The sequence below is a fragment of the Oncorhynchus clarkii genome, chromosome 1, assembly GCF_045791955.1.
Source record: "Oncorhynchus clarkii lewisi isolate Uvic-CL-2024 chromosome 1, UVic_Ocla_1.0, whole genome shotgun sequence".
Classification (NCBI taxonomy): Eukaryota; Metazoa; Chordata; class Actinopteri; order Salmoniformes; family Salmonidae; genus Oncorhynchus; species Oncorhynchus clarkii.
In genome coordinates, this window is record NC_092147.1 from 24,368,413 (window position 1) to 24,384,627 (window position 16,215).

Genomic DNA, 16,215 nt, shown 5'->3' on the forward strand with positions numbered 1-16,215 from the left:
GAGAATAATGGCTGTGATAAGAGAAAACTGAGGATGGATCAACAACATTGTTGTTACTCCACAATATTAACCTAAATGACAAGAGTGAAAAGAAGGAAGCCTGTACAGAATAAAAATGTTTATTTACACATATGCTGTTTTCAATAAGTCAGTAAAGTAAAACTGTAAAAATGTGGCAAACGAAATTAACTTTGTCCTTTTTATTTTTTTATTTCACCTTTATTTAACCAGGTAGGCTAGTTGAGAACAAGTTCTCATTTACAACTGAATAGAAAGCTTTATGTTTGGGGCAAACACAACACATCACTTAGTACCAGTCTTCATATTTTCAAACATGGTGGTGGCTGCATCATGTTATGGGTATGCTTGCCATCGGCAGACACTGGGAGTGTTTAAGGATAAAAATAAATGGAATACAGCTATAAGCACAGGAAAAAACCTAGAGGAAAACCTGGTTCAGCCTGCTTTCCAACAGACAATAACCTAAAACACAAGGCCAAATATACACTGGAGTTGCTTACCAAGGTGACATTGAATGCTCTTGAATGGCTTAGTTACAGTTTTGACTTAAATCTGCTTGAAAATCTATGGCGAGTCTTGAAAATAGCTGTTTAGCAATGATCGAAAATCAACTTGACAGAGCTTAAATGATTTTTTAAAAGAATAAGGGGCAACTACTATACTGAAAAAAATCTAAGACGGCGTAGCAGTGGGATGTCTGTTTTGATTGTCTTGTCCCGTGTATATATCGCTTTTTCTTCGTATATATTTAGTATATTTTTTTAATATTTTTAATCTCAATTTCCATCTACGGATTGAACATACTCTTCTGCAACCCGCATCACCCGTTGTGGTACGGATCTGCTATTTTTTATACGTTAGAACTACTAGCTAGTAGTCAGTTAGTCCCTGCTAGCTGTCATCATCATTAACTCGGACATCTGACAGGCTCAGCCCGGTCAATTCCTACCAGTCTGCACAGCGCGATATCAACCCAGAGCATATCGAACTGCTTTTCTCTATCACATCTCAGGATTCCTACCGCAAGCTCTGAACATTTACTCCGGATCATCGCAGCTAGCTAGCTGCTATCCAAGTGGCTACTACTGGCTAACGTCTCTGTCCCAAAGCAAGAACCAGTTAGCCTGGAGCTAGCCTCAAGCTAGGCCCATTTTCCTGCGAGCTGAAGAAATCCATCAGACAATTCCTGGGCTTCAATTACCTCTTTTGCCAATTGGCCTGGACCCTTTGCTGCCGACACGAAGGCCCGCCGATCCAGTCCGACTGGTCTGCCGACATAACCGTCCGAGGTGGTTTTTGTCCCGAACCTAGATCCAGTTAGCCATGAGCTAGCCTCAAGCTAGGCCCATTTTCCTGCGAGCTGAAGAAATCCATCAGACAATTCCTGGGCTTCAATTACCTCTTTTGCCAATTGGCCTGGACCCTTTGCTGCCGACACGAAGGCCCGCCGATCCAGTCCAACTGGTCTGCCGACATAACCGTCCGAGGTGGTTTTTGTCCCGAACCTAGATCCAGTTAGCCATGAGCTAGCCTCGAGCTAGGCCCATCTGCCGGCTAGCCGAAGAGATCCATCAGACAATTCCTGGGCTTCAAAACCTCTTTTGCCAATTGGCCTGGACACTTTGCTGCCGACACGGATCCCCGCTGATCCATCACGACTGGTCTGCCGACATAACCATCCGAGGGGGTTTCAACAGGCTCTCACGTTGCGACATCCCTCTGAGACCCATCTGCATGCCTCCAGCTCGCCTAGCTACGCACTGGACCATATGATCACATGGCTACACATGCCTCTCCAAAATGTAAATTTGCCTTGTCTATTGTTGTTTTGATTAGTGATTATTGTCTTAAGAACAGATATAGCCCTTGGTTCCTCCCCAGACTTGACTGCCCTTGACCAGCACAAAAACATCATGTGGCGTTCTGCATTAGGATCGAATAGCCCCCTGCGATTTGAAACTTTTCAGAGAAGTCAGGAACTAATATACTCCGTCAGTTAAGAAAGCTAAGGCTAGCTTTCCAAACAGAAATATGTTTCCTATAGCACTAATTCTAAAAACTTTGGGACACTGTAAAGTCCATGGAGAATAAGAGCACCTCCTCCCAGCTGCCCACTGGACTGAGGATAGGACCGATAAATCTACGATAATCGATCATTTCAATAAGCATATTTGCCATGCTTTCCTCCTGGCTACCCCTACCCCGGCCAACATCTTTCCACCCAACATCTTTCCACCCTGCAGCAAGTTAATAAACAGATCACCGACCATTTCGAATCCCACCGTACCTTCTCCACTATGCAATCTGGTCTCCGACCGAGCTGGTCATGGGTGCACCTAAGCGTCGCTCAAGGTCCTAAACAATATCATAACTGGCATTGATAAAAGACAGTACTGTGCAGCTGTCTTCATCGACCTTGCCAAGGCTTTCGACTCTGTCAAGCACCGCATTCTTATCGGCAGACTCAATAGCACTGGCTTCGCAAATGACTGCCTCGCGTGGTTCACCAACTACTTCTCAGATAGAGTTCAGTGTGTCAAATCAAGTCTCTATGGGGGTGCTACAGGGTTAAATTCTTGGGCCGACTCTTTTCTCTGTATCAGTGATGTCGCTCTTGCTGCTAGTGATTCTATGATCCACCTATACGCAGACGATACCATTCTGTATACATCTGGCCCTTCTTTGGACACTGTGCTAGCAAACCTCCAAACGAGCTTCAACGCCATACAACACTCCTTCCGTGGCCAACTGCTTTTAAATGCTAGTAAAACTAAGTGCATGCTCTTCAATCGATTGCTGTCCGCACCCTCCCGCCAGACTAGCATCACTACTCTAGACGGCTCTTACCTAGAATATGTGGACAACTATAAATACCTAGGTGTCTGGTTAGGCTGTAAACTCTCCTTCCAGACTCACATTAAGCATCTCCAATTCAAAATTAAACCTAGAATAGGCTTCCTATTTCGCAACAAAGCCTCCTTCACTCATGCTGCTAAACATAACCTTGTAAAACTGACTATCCTACCGATCCTTGACTTTGGCGATGTCATTTACAAAATAGCCTCCAACACTCTACTCAGCAAACTGGATGCAGTCCATCACAGTGCCATCCGTTTTGTCACCAAAGCTCCATATACTACCCACCACTGCGAACTGTATGCTCTCTACATATCCGTCGCCAAACCCACTGGCTCCAGGTCATCTATAAGTCTTTGCTAGGTAAAGCCCCACCTTTTCACCAGCTCACTGGTCACCATAGCAACACCCACCCATAGCATGCCCTCCAGCAGGTATATTGCACTGGTCATCCCCAAAGCCAACACTTTCTTTGGCCACCTTTCCTTCCAGTTCTCTGCTGCCAATGACTGGAACGAATTGCAAAAATCTCTGAAGCTGGAGTCTCATATCTCCCTCTCTAACTTTAAGCATCAGCTGTCAGAGCAGCTTACCGATCACTGCACCCGTCCACAGCCTATCTGTAAATAGCACACCCAACTACCTCATCCCCATACTATTACCTACCCTCTTGCTCTTTTGCACCCCAGTATCTCTACATGCACATCATCATCTGCACATGTATCACTCCAGTATTAATGCTAAATTGTAAATATTTCTCCTCTATGGCCTATTTATTGCCTACCTTCCCTACTCTTCTACATTTGCACACACTGTACATATATTTTTCTATTTTTCTTTTGTATTGTGTTATTGACTGTACATTTGTCTATGTGTAACTCAGTGTTGTTGTTTTTGTCGCACTGCTTTGCTTTATCTTGGCCAGGTCGCAGTTGTAAATGAGACCTTGTTATCAACTGGCCTACCTGGTTAAATAAAGGTGAAAATGATGTATATATTTTTAAATACAATCCAGTTGTCCAAAGTTCTTAGAGACTTACCAAAAAAGACTCACCGCCAAAGGTGCTTCTACAAAGTGTTGACTCAGAGGTGTCATTATGGGGTATTGTATGTAGATGGATGGGGGAAAAACATATTTAATCCATTCTGAATTCACGCTGTAACGCAACAAAATGTGGAATAAAAAAGGGGTATGAATACTTTCTGAAGGCACTATAGTTACTGCACATATAGCTTCTGTACTTATATCTCCTGCACATACAGTATACTGCAGTTCCTATACATATATTCCTGTACATATACAGTGCATTCAGAAAGTATTCATACCCCTTGACTTACAGTATTCCACAGCTTGTTGTTACAAACTGAATTCAAAATGGATTAAAACATTTTTTTTCTCACCCATCTACACACTACACCATAATGACAAAGTTAAAACATGGTTTTAGAAATTTTTGCAAAAGTATTGAAAATGAAATACAGAAATACCTAATTTACATAAGTATTCACACTCCTGAGTCAATACATGTCAGAATCACCGCTTACAGCTGTGAGTCTTTATCTTTATGTCTCTAAGAGCTGTGTACACCTGGACTGTACAATATTTCTTCAAGCTCTTCAAGTATTTCTTCAAATTCTTCAAGCTCCATCAAGTTGGTTGTTGATCATTGCTAGATAGTCATTTTCAAGACTTGCCATAGATTTTCAAGCCAATTTAATTCTAAACTGTTAGTACCACAGGCCACTCAAAAACATTCAGTGTCGTCTTGGTAAGCAACTCCAGTGTATATTTGGCCTTGTGTTTAAGGTTATTGTCCTGCTGAAAGGTGAATCTCTCTCTCTTTCTCCTTTAATCTACCTCTCTCTCGCTCTCTGATTAACACACTACCCTCACTAGCATGCTCACATACACACAGAGCAGAGATGAATGAGCAGATAGGGGAGTGTGACCCATGCCACCATGCCAGCTAGAAACAGTGACTAACAGCCTTACTGTGTGAATGAAATACGACAGGCCTGCAGCTCCTCCAAGACCCAGCTTGCTGCACATTCTCTAGCCACTCTCCATTTTAAATATAACTGAGACTGTGGATCTTTTACCAGATAGACAAACAAAAAAAACAACCACACTCACACATAAGGTACATCAGGCATGAACGGACACACACACCACACACGCACGCATACAAGTTAGCACACACAGGCAAAAAAACAACACACACACACACACACACAAAGTTGACACACTCTCCCTCTCTCTTTCCAATACCGGGGCCACTGCTATGATATGATTGTGAGCGTGATTCCTGCCGTGAGAATGTGATTGTTTTTCCCATAGAGCTCCAGTGTCTATGGAAATGGGCCCCTGTGCACCCACTGCAACGCTGTGGTTGCGGTGCTGTTAGCTGTGTGTGTTCTCTGACATTGTGGAAGTCTGGCTGGGCCCAGTTCATTATCTCCCAGTGGTTACTGACATTGGGGAGGTCTGGTTGGGCCCAGTTCATTATCCCCCAATGTGTACTGACATTAGGGAGGTCTGGCTGGGCACTGTTCATTATCCCCTAGTGTTTACTGACATTGGAAAGGTCTGGTTGGGCCCAGTTCATTATCTCCCAGTGGTTACTGACATTGGAGAAGTCTGGTTGGGCCCAGTTCATTATCTCCCAGTGGTTACTGACATTGGAAAGGTCTGGTTGGGCCCAGTTCATTATCCCCCGGGGTTTACTGACATTGGAAAGGTCTGGTTGGGCCCAGTTCATTATCCCCCAATGTGTACTGACATTAGGGAGGTCTGGCTGGGCTCTGTTCATTATCCCCTAGTGTTTACTGACATTGGAAAGGTCTGGTTGGGCCCTGTTCATTATCCCCTAGTGTTTACTGACATTGGAAAGGTCTGGTTGGGCCCTGTTCATTATCCCCTAGTGTTTACTGACATTGGAAAGGTCTGGTTGGGCCCTGTTCATTATCCCCTAGTGTTTACTGACATTGGAAAGGTCTGGTTGGGCCCAGTTCATTATCCCCCAATGTGTACTGACATTGGAAAGGTCTGGTTGGGCCCTGTTCATTATCCCCTAGTGTTTACTGACATTGGAAAGGTCTGGTTGGGCCCTGTTCATTATCCCCTAGTGTTTACTGACATTGGAAAGGTCTGGTTGTATATATTCCCTGCTGCTATGAGCAGACACAGATGGGAGAGCAAACACACGCACACAAACACACACAAAGTTGGCGCACTCTCCCTCTCTCCCCTAGTGTTTACTGACATCGGGGAGGTCTGGCTGGGCTGCCTTCAATATTTCCTGCTGCTATGAGCAGACACAGATGGGAGAGCACACTAAGTTAGGGAACACCTCCACAGGCACAGACAATGTACCTGAGGCAACAGAGCGTATGTTAATGTGTGTGTGTGAAAGAGAGCGTGTCATGCATTCAACTTTTGGTGGTCAGTGTCTGAAAGACCAATTTAGCTGTATTATACTGTATGCACCCAACTGAGAAGTGCAGAAAGTTAATCAGTTAGAACATACACAAACACAACAACAAGTATACAAATTCTGCACACACGCATGCACACAAGTACAACTACACATACACACACACGGACACACACACGTGCATGCACGCTGACATTGGGTGCAGGATAATAAAGTGAGAAGTAATTTCTGAGCTTGTTTATGCCCTGTTTGTGCTGTGGCCAGCATATTGATCATTGTGGTTCATGATCACTCACTCAGTCGCTAAGAATATATCTGCTGTGAGGATAAATCACTGTAGCTTTAAGCTTCCTTAATCACCAAACATTAGGAAAATGACACACACATGCAGGCATGCACACACAGACACAGACACACACACACACACACACACACACACACACACACACACACACACACACACACACACACACACACACACACACACACACACACACACACACACACACTCTCTCTCAGGAAGGGTGACAAATGTGAGTTATCTTGGTGGATATTTATAAAGCTACAGTCCGATGGCACTGCAGTAGTCATTGTTTATGTGTTGGGGGAAGTTATATACAGTATATAAACCCTGATGCTATGTACCCATTGCTGATGCTATGTATTGGCCAATGAGAGGCTTTGAAGCCACCGGTTGGCCATATTGGCACTCCCCAGGAGAAGCATTCCTCCACAGGAATTCATGTAATTCTACAGTATTTCAATTAAATGTTTCAAAGCCAAAATTAAATGTATATAAGTCTTTTTGTTGTTGTAGTGGGGACCGTAACATTTATATTTTTTCATTATATGATTTAAAAGTATGCATTTTTTACAATGGTGGGGGACTGCCAATATGCAGGTGTGGTGGCTTCAAATCAGTGCTTCCTGTCAGAAATCTAGTGTATATATATATATCATTGGCTGGGGGTAGCAGGGGTTGGCCTCACTCACTCTGTCTTCCTCCTCCCTGAGGTCCGGCATGGTGCTGATGCACAGGCTTATTACGGTCACAGCCACCATCACCACCGACAGGCAGGCAAAGATCTTCCCTGGCAATCCAGACTGGGGGTTCTCCACCATATCCCTCAGCTGGTTCATGAACTTGCGATAGCGAGTCTCCTCAACTGGGGGGCGCAGCAGGGCGTGCCTCTGCCTCTGCTCCTCCTCCTGCCTCTCGTGCTCATTCATTTCCTCGATGCGCGTGTACATCTTCCTCTTACAGCAGCGCTCCATGTAGGTCATCTCCACGCCCCAGTAGAGCAGCTCGTCGTGGAGCGACAGCACGCACATCTCCCTCAGCATGCGCAGCTTCCCTGCCGCCAGGAAGTTGAGGATGACGCGGAAGGCCGAGGGGCTGCGGTCAAAGAAGAACTCCCGCCGCGTCTCATCATAGTCGTCACACACGCCGGCAATCTCCTCTGGGCTGCTGAGACCACAGAGCCGTCCCAGCCGGGTAAGGGGGAACTGCTCCAGTGTGCTCCAGGGGAAGGTGTATTGGTTGCCCCCCACGTTGATGACCGCTAGCAGGCCGTGGTCAACTGACAGCAGGTCCTCTGGTCGTCTAATGAACTGGGCCCTCTGATAGTAGACCCCCTTGACCGACTCCGTCTCTGGGATCTGGGTGAAGATGGCGTCGAGGCTGCTGTCATCGCTGGCCGAGAGGTTGCTGAAGTCGTGGTTTGCGTTGCTGATGATGGGCATGGCAGCATCCGGGTGGGTGGCCGGCTGGGCTGGTCACATTGGGAGCTCAGTGGCTGCTCTGGGAGTTGGGCATCGGGGGGCTGGGGGACAGGTGTGTCCCTTCAGGCTCTGCAGCAAGATCAAGGGGGTCCCAGGCAGGTGGCGTCATGCAGACACTGATAGGAGAGGGGAAGAAGAACATCAAACCTCAGTTAGACTGCAGTGGTATAGCCTTTTCCTTCTCTGCCATACATTTCTAGTCCAGAGACTGACAGACACATCAGACAACAGACTCTGCAAGGCAGATGTGAGGATCAGTGAAGCTGAGGATTAAGCTTGAGATATTTGTGGCGCTCTCTGGTCATGTCTGTTTCAAAGAGGGGCTGGAACCAAAATTATTTTCCAAATCTTTTTTTTGTTCCATCCCACTGTTCCGACCAGCAAAATAAAGTTCTGAACCGGTTCGAACCAAAACAAAGTACTGGTTTATATTGTTCCTTTCTGTTCCTTTCTAAACCTCTGAAATATATATGTATACATTTTACATTTAGCTCAACATTAAATTACTTCACCAGTTAGTTAGCCTTTTTGGGATAGGGGGCAGCATTTTCACTTTTGGATGAATAGCGTGCCCAGAGTGAACTGCCTCTTACTCTGTCCCAGATGCTAATATATGCATATTATTATTAGTATTGGATAGAAAACAATCGGAAGTTTCTAAAACTGTTTGAATGATGTCTGTGAGTATAACAGAGCTCATATGGCAGGCGAAAACCTGAGAAAAATCCAACCAGGAAGTGGGACATCTGAGGTTTGTCATCAAGTGCCTTGGTCTCATGATGCGCGCTCCCGACAGAGTTACCTCTCGTTCCAGTGCTTTTCTTCAGACAAAGGAATTCTCTGGTTGGAACATTGTTGATGTTTTATGTTAAAAACATCCTAAAGACTGATTCCATACATCGTTTGACATGTTTCTAAAGGCCTGTAACTGAACTTTTTGAGTTTTTGTCTGGAAGAAGTGCCTGTGCCTCATGAATATGGATTACTGTGCTGAACGCGCTAACAACAAGTGGCTATTAGGACATAAATGACGGACTTTATGGAACAAAATTGTCGAAACTGGGATTCCAGATCATCAAAGGTAAGTGAATATTTCTAACTTGGTTGACTCCAAAATGGCGGATATTCCTCTGGCTGTTTTGGGTTCTGAGCGCCGTTCTCAGATTATGCTTTTTCCGTAAAGTTTTTAAAACATCTGACACAGCGGTTGCATTAAGGAGAAGTCTATCTTTAATTCTGTATCTTTTATCAATGTTTATTATGAGTATTTCTGCAAAATCACCGGATGTTTTGGAATCAAAACATTACTGCACGTAACGCGCCAATATAAACTGAGATTTCTGCATATAAATATGCACATTATCGAACAAAACATACATGTATTGTGTAACATGATGTCCTATGAGTGTCATCTGATGAAGATCATCAGATGATAGTGATTAATTTGATCTATATTTCTGCTTTTTGTGACTCCTATCTTTGGCTGGAAAAATGGCTGTGTGTTTTCTGGATTTGGCTATGACCTAACATAATCATATGTTGTGCTTCCGCTGTAAAGCATTTTTTTAAATCAGACACGATGGGTAGATTAACAAGATGTTTATCTTTCATTTGCTGTATTGGACTTGTTAATGTGTGAAAGTTACATATTTAAAAAAAAATATTTTGAATTTGGCGCACTGCCTTTTCAGCGGAATGTTGTCGACTGCCCTAGAAAGGCCAACTAACAAGCTTGTACAGCAGCACTAGAATTAAAAACACGTCTTACCATTTTGTAGTTAATAAATCCAATGTGAAACGTGATAACCATAGTATCCTTATTTAGCATTCAAAAAGACAATCCATTATTCTCTAATTAAACATATCTCCATAATTTCTGAATTACGCTTGTAACGTTGTCAGTAGGCTACAGTAACCTATGCTTCGGAGGGGAGGGGCAAGTATCCTACACACACACCCACACCCACTGGCAACATTTCCAGCTGGCAGGTAAATGCTGGAATAAGTTTATTAGTGACCGAGTGAGGGCTTTGCATAGGCACTTTGTTGAGATTTTTTTGGGACTGGAAAAAAATGCCTGGAATGTAAAATAAAGTTATTAATAGGTTCTCATGCTTTAAAATAACTGTTCTGTTCCGGAACTGTCAAGGATCCCTCCGGAACTGTCATTACGCGCACCTGGTCCCTATTCCCATTTCATTAGTAATTGTATAAGCGTATCTTTTGTTACCATTGTCCCATCGATTACTGTTCCAATGGTCGTTGGTTGTGCGAGTACCTGTCCTGTGTTGTTTTGGCTTTTGTGCCACGTGTATTGTGCAGATGATTACGGGTCTCATCCTGTGTGATAATCATTGTGCGATTGTGTATTTATTTTGAGGTACTCCTCGCTTTTTTGTTTGGGTCTCAACTCTGTGTTTGGTATAAGTGTTTGTTTGGTCTTCGTCCCCGTGCCTTTACACGACACTCTGTAATTTGGGAAATAAAAAACCCTATTACGCATTCATGCTCCTGTCTCCCGATTCCTTTATACCGACGTGACAGGAACAGTATAGATCACTTTAATTTTCGGTTTGGGTTCTGTTCTTCAAATAATTTCTTTACTTTCTGGTTTTAGGTTCTGTTCTCTGAACCAGTTCCAACCCTGGACAGGGCTTCTCTTTTCTCAAGATATTTATGACACTGATCTGACTACTTTTTATATTTTCTGCGCAGTGGTATGCTTTTCACGCCGCAACCACTGCAAATATTAATTGGGGTATAAAATTACACAATCAATTTAAAACAGGATCAGTGGGTCCCCCATGGGACAGTTTAGCTTACGTAGGCTAATGTGATTAGCATGAGGTTGTAATTAACAAGAACATTTCCCAGGACATAGACATATCTGATATTGACGCTTAAATTCTTGTTACTCTAACTGTACTGTCCAATTTACAGTAGCTATTACAGTGAAAGAATATCATGCTATTGCTTGAGGAGAGTGCACAGTTATGAACTTGAAAATGTATTAATAAATCAAGTAGGCACATTTGGGCAGTCTTGATACAACATTTTGAACAGAAACGTGATGGTTCATTGGATCAGTCTAAAACTTTGCACATACACTGCTGCCATCTCGTGGCCAAAATATAAAATGTGGCTGTGCTGGAATAATACATTATGGCCTTTCTCTTGCATTTCAAAGATTATTTTTTTCCCTTTGTATTTTCTTTCACCAGATCTAATGTGTTATATTCTCCTACATTCATTTCTACATTTCACAACTTCAAAGTGTTTCCTTTCAAATGGTATCAATAATCTGAATTTCCTTGCTTCAGGTCCTGAGCTACAGGCAATTAGATTTGGGTATGTCATTTAGGCAAAAATTGAAAAAAAGGGTCCGATCCTTACCATGTGGGGTAAGGCTATTAGCCAATTCCTTAGAGAACGTTAGGGAGGTGAAATAATAGTCTGTGGATAATAGTCCAAATCAGGGGTGGGCTACTTAATGTACATCCTCTAGTTTTACATAGGGAATTCAGTGCTCGATTCATCCACATCGCAAAAAGGTAAGTTCTATTTGAGCTGATATATGCAGCGTTTACCATGAATGCAGTCTCCACTAACGCTAGAACAAATATGAATCGTGCTATAGCGCTGAACTTCTGCGTTACGGATTGAATCGAGCCCTTAATAAATCACTGCTGTCAATGTGTTTCATTTAGATCGTGGTGGGGGAAGAAAGAATTATAAACCATTTATTAATAGAATCACTGGTAATACAGTATCCCTGTCAGAGTGTTGGTTGCTTTGCCTAGTGGAAAGTTCATTGAAGGAAGTGTTTTAGCGGCGCAGTGACATCAGCAGGAACATTCCCTCCACTGCTCTCACTAGTGACAGACAGGAGATACAGATATAGGATCTTAATTTGAGCTTGTTTGCTACAGCAGGAAAATAATCCTGCAGCAGGGTGACCAGATTAGGATCCTACATCTGTAAATGCAGTGAAGTTGCCATCCGCTGTTGGTCCACTACAAACCCTTTGCCTGGCATTTAATGAAACAGCTTCATGTAGAAGAATCATGTAGTCTTCGTGACACTCATTCACTCTCTCTCTCTCTCTCTCTCACACACACACATACACACACACACACACACACACACACACACACACACACACACACACACACACACACACACACACACACACATACACTATGGGTAATTTTGTATAAAAGTCTTCTTTAAAAAGGAAAGGAGTTTATGTCAAAACTAATCACAGGAAGGCAATACTAGGCTATTATAGACTACCTTTATGAGTATTTTATGGAACACATAATAACCTTTAATGTTTTATTATAAAGCATACCGGTAGGCTATGTGCTTAATCATTCCTTGTATTGTTGTCTTCAACGTCCCACTAAAGCATTGACCATCACTGTACAATATGGTACTCAATTCTAAACAGTGGAGACTGCTTTAACTATTCATTCAGATATATAGTTGCTGCTAGGAACAGCTCTAATAGCTGTTTTGGTTATTCCAATTGATCAAATCTAGGCTTTATATCAAATCTAGGCTACTTGCTATTCTATCACAATAATATCAATATTTTCTAAATATTATGATCAGATTGGTAGTTGACATTAAACTTCAATATAAGCGCAATGATCATGACGAATATAGTCCTACATTATTCTATAGTGAACGTTGAATAATAAGAATGAAGACTACAGAAACTTGTCACGTACCATATCAGTGAAGAGAGCAGCTGATCACCTCTCTAGTTGTCTGTCCGTCTGATCATTCAATATCAGTCACACAAGTCTCACCGAAATATATCAGCTGCCACATGTTGTACAGTGTCACAACCTATAAACTCGATTAAAAACTCTTCAAAATACGAAGAGAGAAAATGATTCGAGCTGAGTGTCCCGTTACAGATCCGTACTGCAGAGGCTGTGGAGTGCGCGCGCAATGCACAGCTGTGTTTCGGGTAGGGTAGGGTACCTCAAGTTTGCAAAGAGTAGGCTAGGTGAGCATCGTGAGTAACGTAAGTGACTTTCACTTACCAAGTCACCTAACAAAGCCTAACTTTGACAAACAAATATTGCCTTTCCCTTTTCGGCGAATTGCTACGTATTGTTGCGTTATCAGATACAGTAGTTTTGTTCGACTGACAAACTATGGAGCCGAGTTAACCGTTAACATCCCGTAACCAGCAAGCTGCTCTGCTTTTATGCTTTTCAAACCTCCCAGCGGGGAGCGCAGATCATTTCGATCCCAATTATGTTTTTATGCAGCGGTGGATTACGGTCGCAGTGGGGAATCAACTACACAGTCTGATACTACTAGGCATGAGTCTAATATACACCTATAGGTATGCTCTTGTAAAATATAAGATAAGTGTTATTATGATATTTTTAAACCATTCTAAAGGCTATGGTCAATGTAATGAATTCTGCTAAAGGGTTTCATCATGTCTTATCGCCAATGTTTTATTAAGGCTTCCTGAAACATTGGTGGTACTGAACATGGTCAATGTTGTGAATTTGGTAAAGGATTTGATCATGTCTGACCACTGATGTTTTAAGACATCAAATCAAATGTATTTATATAGCCCTTCGTACATCAGCTGATATCTCAAAGTGCTGTACAGAAACCCAGCCTAAAACCCCAAACAGCAAGCAATGCAGGTGTAGAAGCACGGTGGCTAGGAAAAACTCCCTAGAAAGGCCAAAACCTAGGAAGAAACCTAGAGAGGAACCAGGCTATGTGGGGTGGCCAGTCCTCTTCTGGCTGTGCCGGGTGGAGATTATAACAGAACATGGCCAAGATGTTCAAATGTTCATAAATGACCAGCATGGGCCAATAATAATAAGGCAGAACAGTTGAAACTGGAGCAGCAGCACGGCCAGGTGGACTGGGGACAGCAAGGAGTCATCATGTCAGGTAGTCCTGAGGCATGCTCCTAGGGCTCAGGTCCTCCGAGAGAGAAAGAAAGAGAGAATTAGAGAGAGCACACTTAAATTTACACAGGACACCAAATAGGACAGGAGAAGTACTCCAGATATAACAAACTGACCCTAGCCCCCCGTCACATAAACTACTGCAGCATAAATACTGGAGGCTGAGACAGGTGGGATCAGGAGACACTGTGGCCCCATCCGAGGACACCCCCAGACAGGGCCAAACAGGAAGGATATAACCCCACCCACTTTGCCAAAGCACAGCCCCCACACCACTAGAGGGATATCTTCAACCACCAACTTACCATCCTGAGACAAGGCTGAGTATAGCCCACAAAGATCTCCGCCACGGCACAACCCAAGGGGGGGGGGCGGGGGGGGCAACCCAGACAGGATGACCACATCAGTGACTCAACCCACTCAGGTGACGCACCCCTCCCAGGGACGGTATGAGAGAGCCCCAGTAAAGCCAGTGACTCAGCCCCTGTAAAAGGGTTAGATGCAGAGAATCCCAGTGGAAAGAGGGGAACCGGCCAGGCAGAGACAGCAAGGGCGGTTCGTTGCTCCAGAGCCTTTCCGTTCACCTTCCCACTCCTGGGCCAGACTACACTCGATCATATGACCCACTGAAGAGATGAGTCTTCAGTAAAGACTTAAAGGTTGAGACCGAGTAAAACAGTAAAACCTTGAAATCAGCCCTTTCTTTGACAGGAAGCCAGTGTAGGGAGGCTAGCACTGGAGTAATATGATCACATTTTTGGGTTCTAGTCAGGATTCTAGCAGCCGTATTTAGCACTAACTGAAGTTTATTTCGTGCTTTATCCGGGTAGCCGGAAAGTAGAGCATTGCAGTAGTCTAACCTAGAAGTGACAAAAGCATGGATTCATTTTTCTGCATCATTTTTGGACAGAAAGTTTCTGATTTTTGCAATGTTACGTAGATGGAAAAAAGCAGTCCTTGAAATGGTCTTGATATGTTCTTCAAAAGAGAGATCAGGGTCCAGTGTAACGCCGAGGTCCTTCACAGTTTTATTTGAGACGACTGTACAACCATTAAGATTAATTGTCAGATTCAACAGAAGATCTCTTTGTTTCTTGGGACCTAGAACAAGCATCTCTGTTTTGTCCGAGTTTAAAAGTAGAAAGTTTGCAGCCATACACTTCCTTATGTCTGAAACACATGTTTCTAGCGAGGGCAATTTTGGGGCTTCACCATGTTTCATTGAAATGTACAGCTGTGTGTCATCCGCATAGCAGTGAAAGTTAACATTATGCTTTCGAATGACATCCCCAAGTGGTAAAATATATAGTGAAAACAATAGTGGTCCTAAAACGGAACCTTGAGGACAAACTGATATCTTTCCGACAGATAAGATCTAAACCAGGCCAGAACTTGTCCGTGTAGACCAATTTGGGTTTCCAATCTCTCCAAAAGAATGTGGTGATCGATGGTATCAAAAGACATGTCTTTATTACAAACATCATGACTAGTACAGTTGGTGTAGTCACTAGTCAGTGTATCAGCACTGCTCCCTTACAGAGCCAACCTGAAAACTATTACCTATTGTACAGGAAAACTGCATGATCATCACCAAATAACAAGAAGTCAATAGTCTACCAAAGATTTATTCACAGAATCATACACCGAGTGCACAAAACATTAGGAACACCTGCTCTTTCATGATATAGACTGACCAGATGAATCCAGGTGAAAGCGAAATCCCTTATTAATGTCACCTGTTAAATCCACTTCAATCAGTGTAGACGAAGGGTAGGTATTTGTATTGTTGTATTTGTATTTATTATGGATCCCCATTAGCTGCTGCCATGGCAGCTGTTGCCGGTGTAGCATGGTTCATTCTGTGTTGTGTACTTTTAATTAGGACACTGCCACAACTGGAGGTCTGCTGGTTGAATTCTTTTTATTTGTCCTGCACACAAAGACACAACACACAATATTTAAGCCCTTGGCGCAGTCATAGCTCTCAGGCACCTGCGCAAGCACATGGACACTAACTCAAACATTGTCCCAAGTACTCACAAGTTACAATAGATACATACCCAAGTTAGCAAGCTCAGTGAAACTTGTTAACATAAATCTTTATATTTTCCACATTGTAACAAACTTATGGTTGCATAATAGCAAATTGTGTAACATTACCACGGTTTTAT

General features: G+C 43.2%; 1 protein-coding gene across 1 annotated transcript in view; it reads right to left on the reverse strand.

Moving 5' to 3' along the window:
• LOC139415861 (voltage-gated potassium channel regulatory subunit KCNG4-like) overlaps positions 1–12,950 on the reverse strand; it is a 28,045-nt gene extending 15,095 nt beyond the window's left edge. Inside the window, exons 1-2 of the mRNA XM_071163995.1 lie at positions 12,827–12,950; positions 7,305–8,209 (exon numbers count right to left, since the gene is read on the reverse strand). Of these exons, the coding sequence (XP_071020096.1) occupies positions 7,305–8,054 (750 nt within the window). The 5' untranslated portion in view covers positions 8,055–8,209; positions 12,827–12,950. The remainder of the gene's footprint in view (positions 1–7,304; positions 8,210–12,826) is intronic.
• Between the last annotated feature and the right edge of the window lie 3,265 nt (positions 12,951–16,215).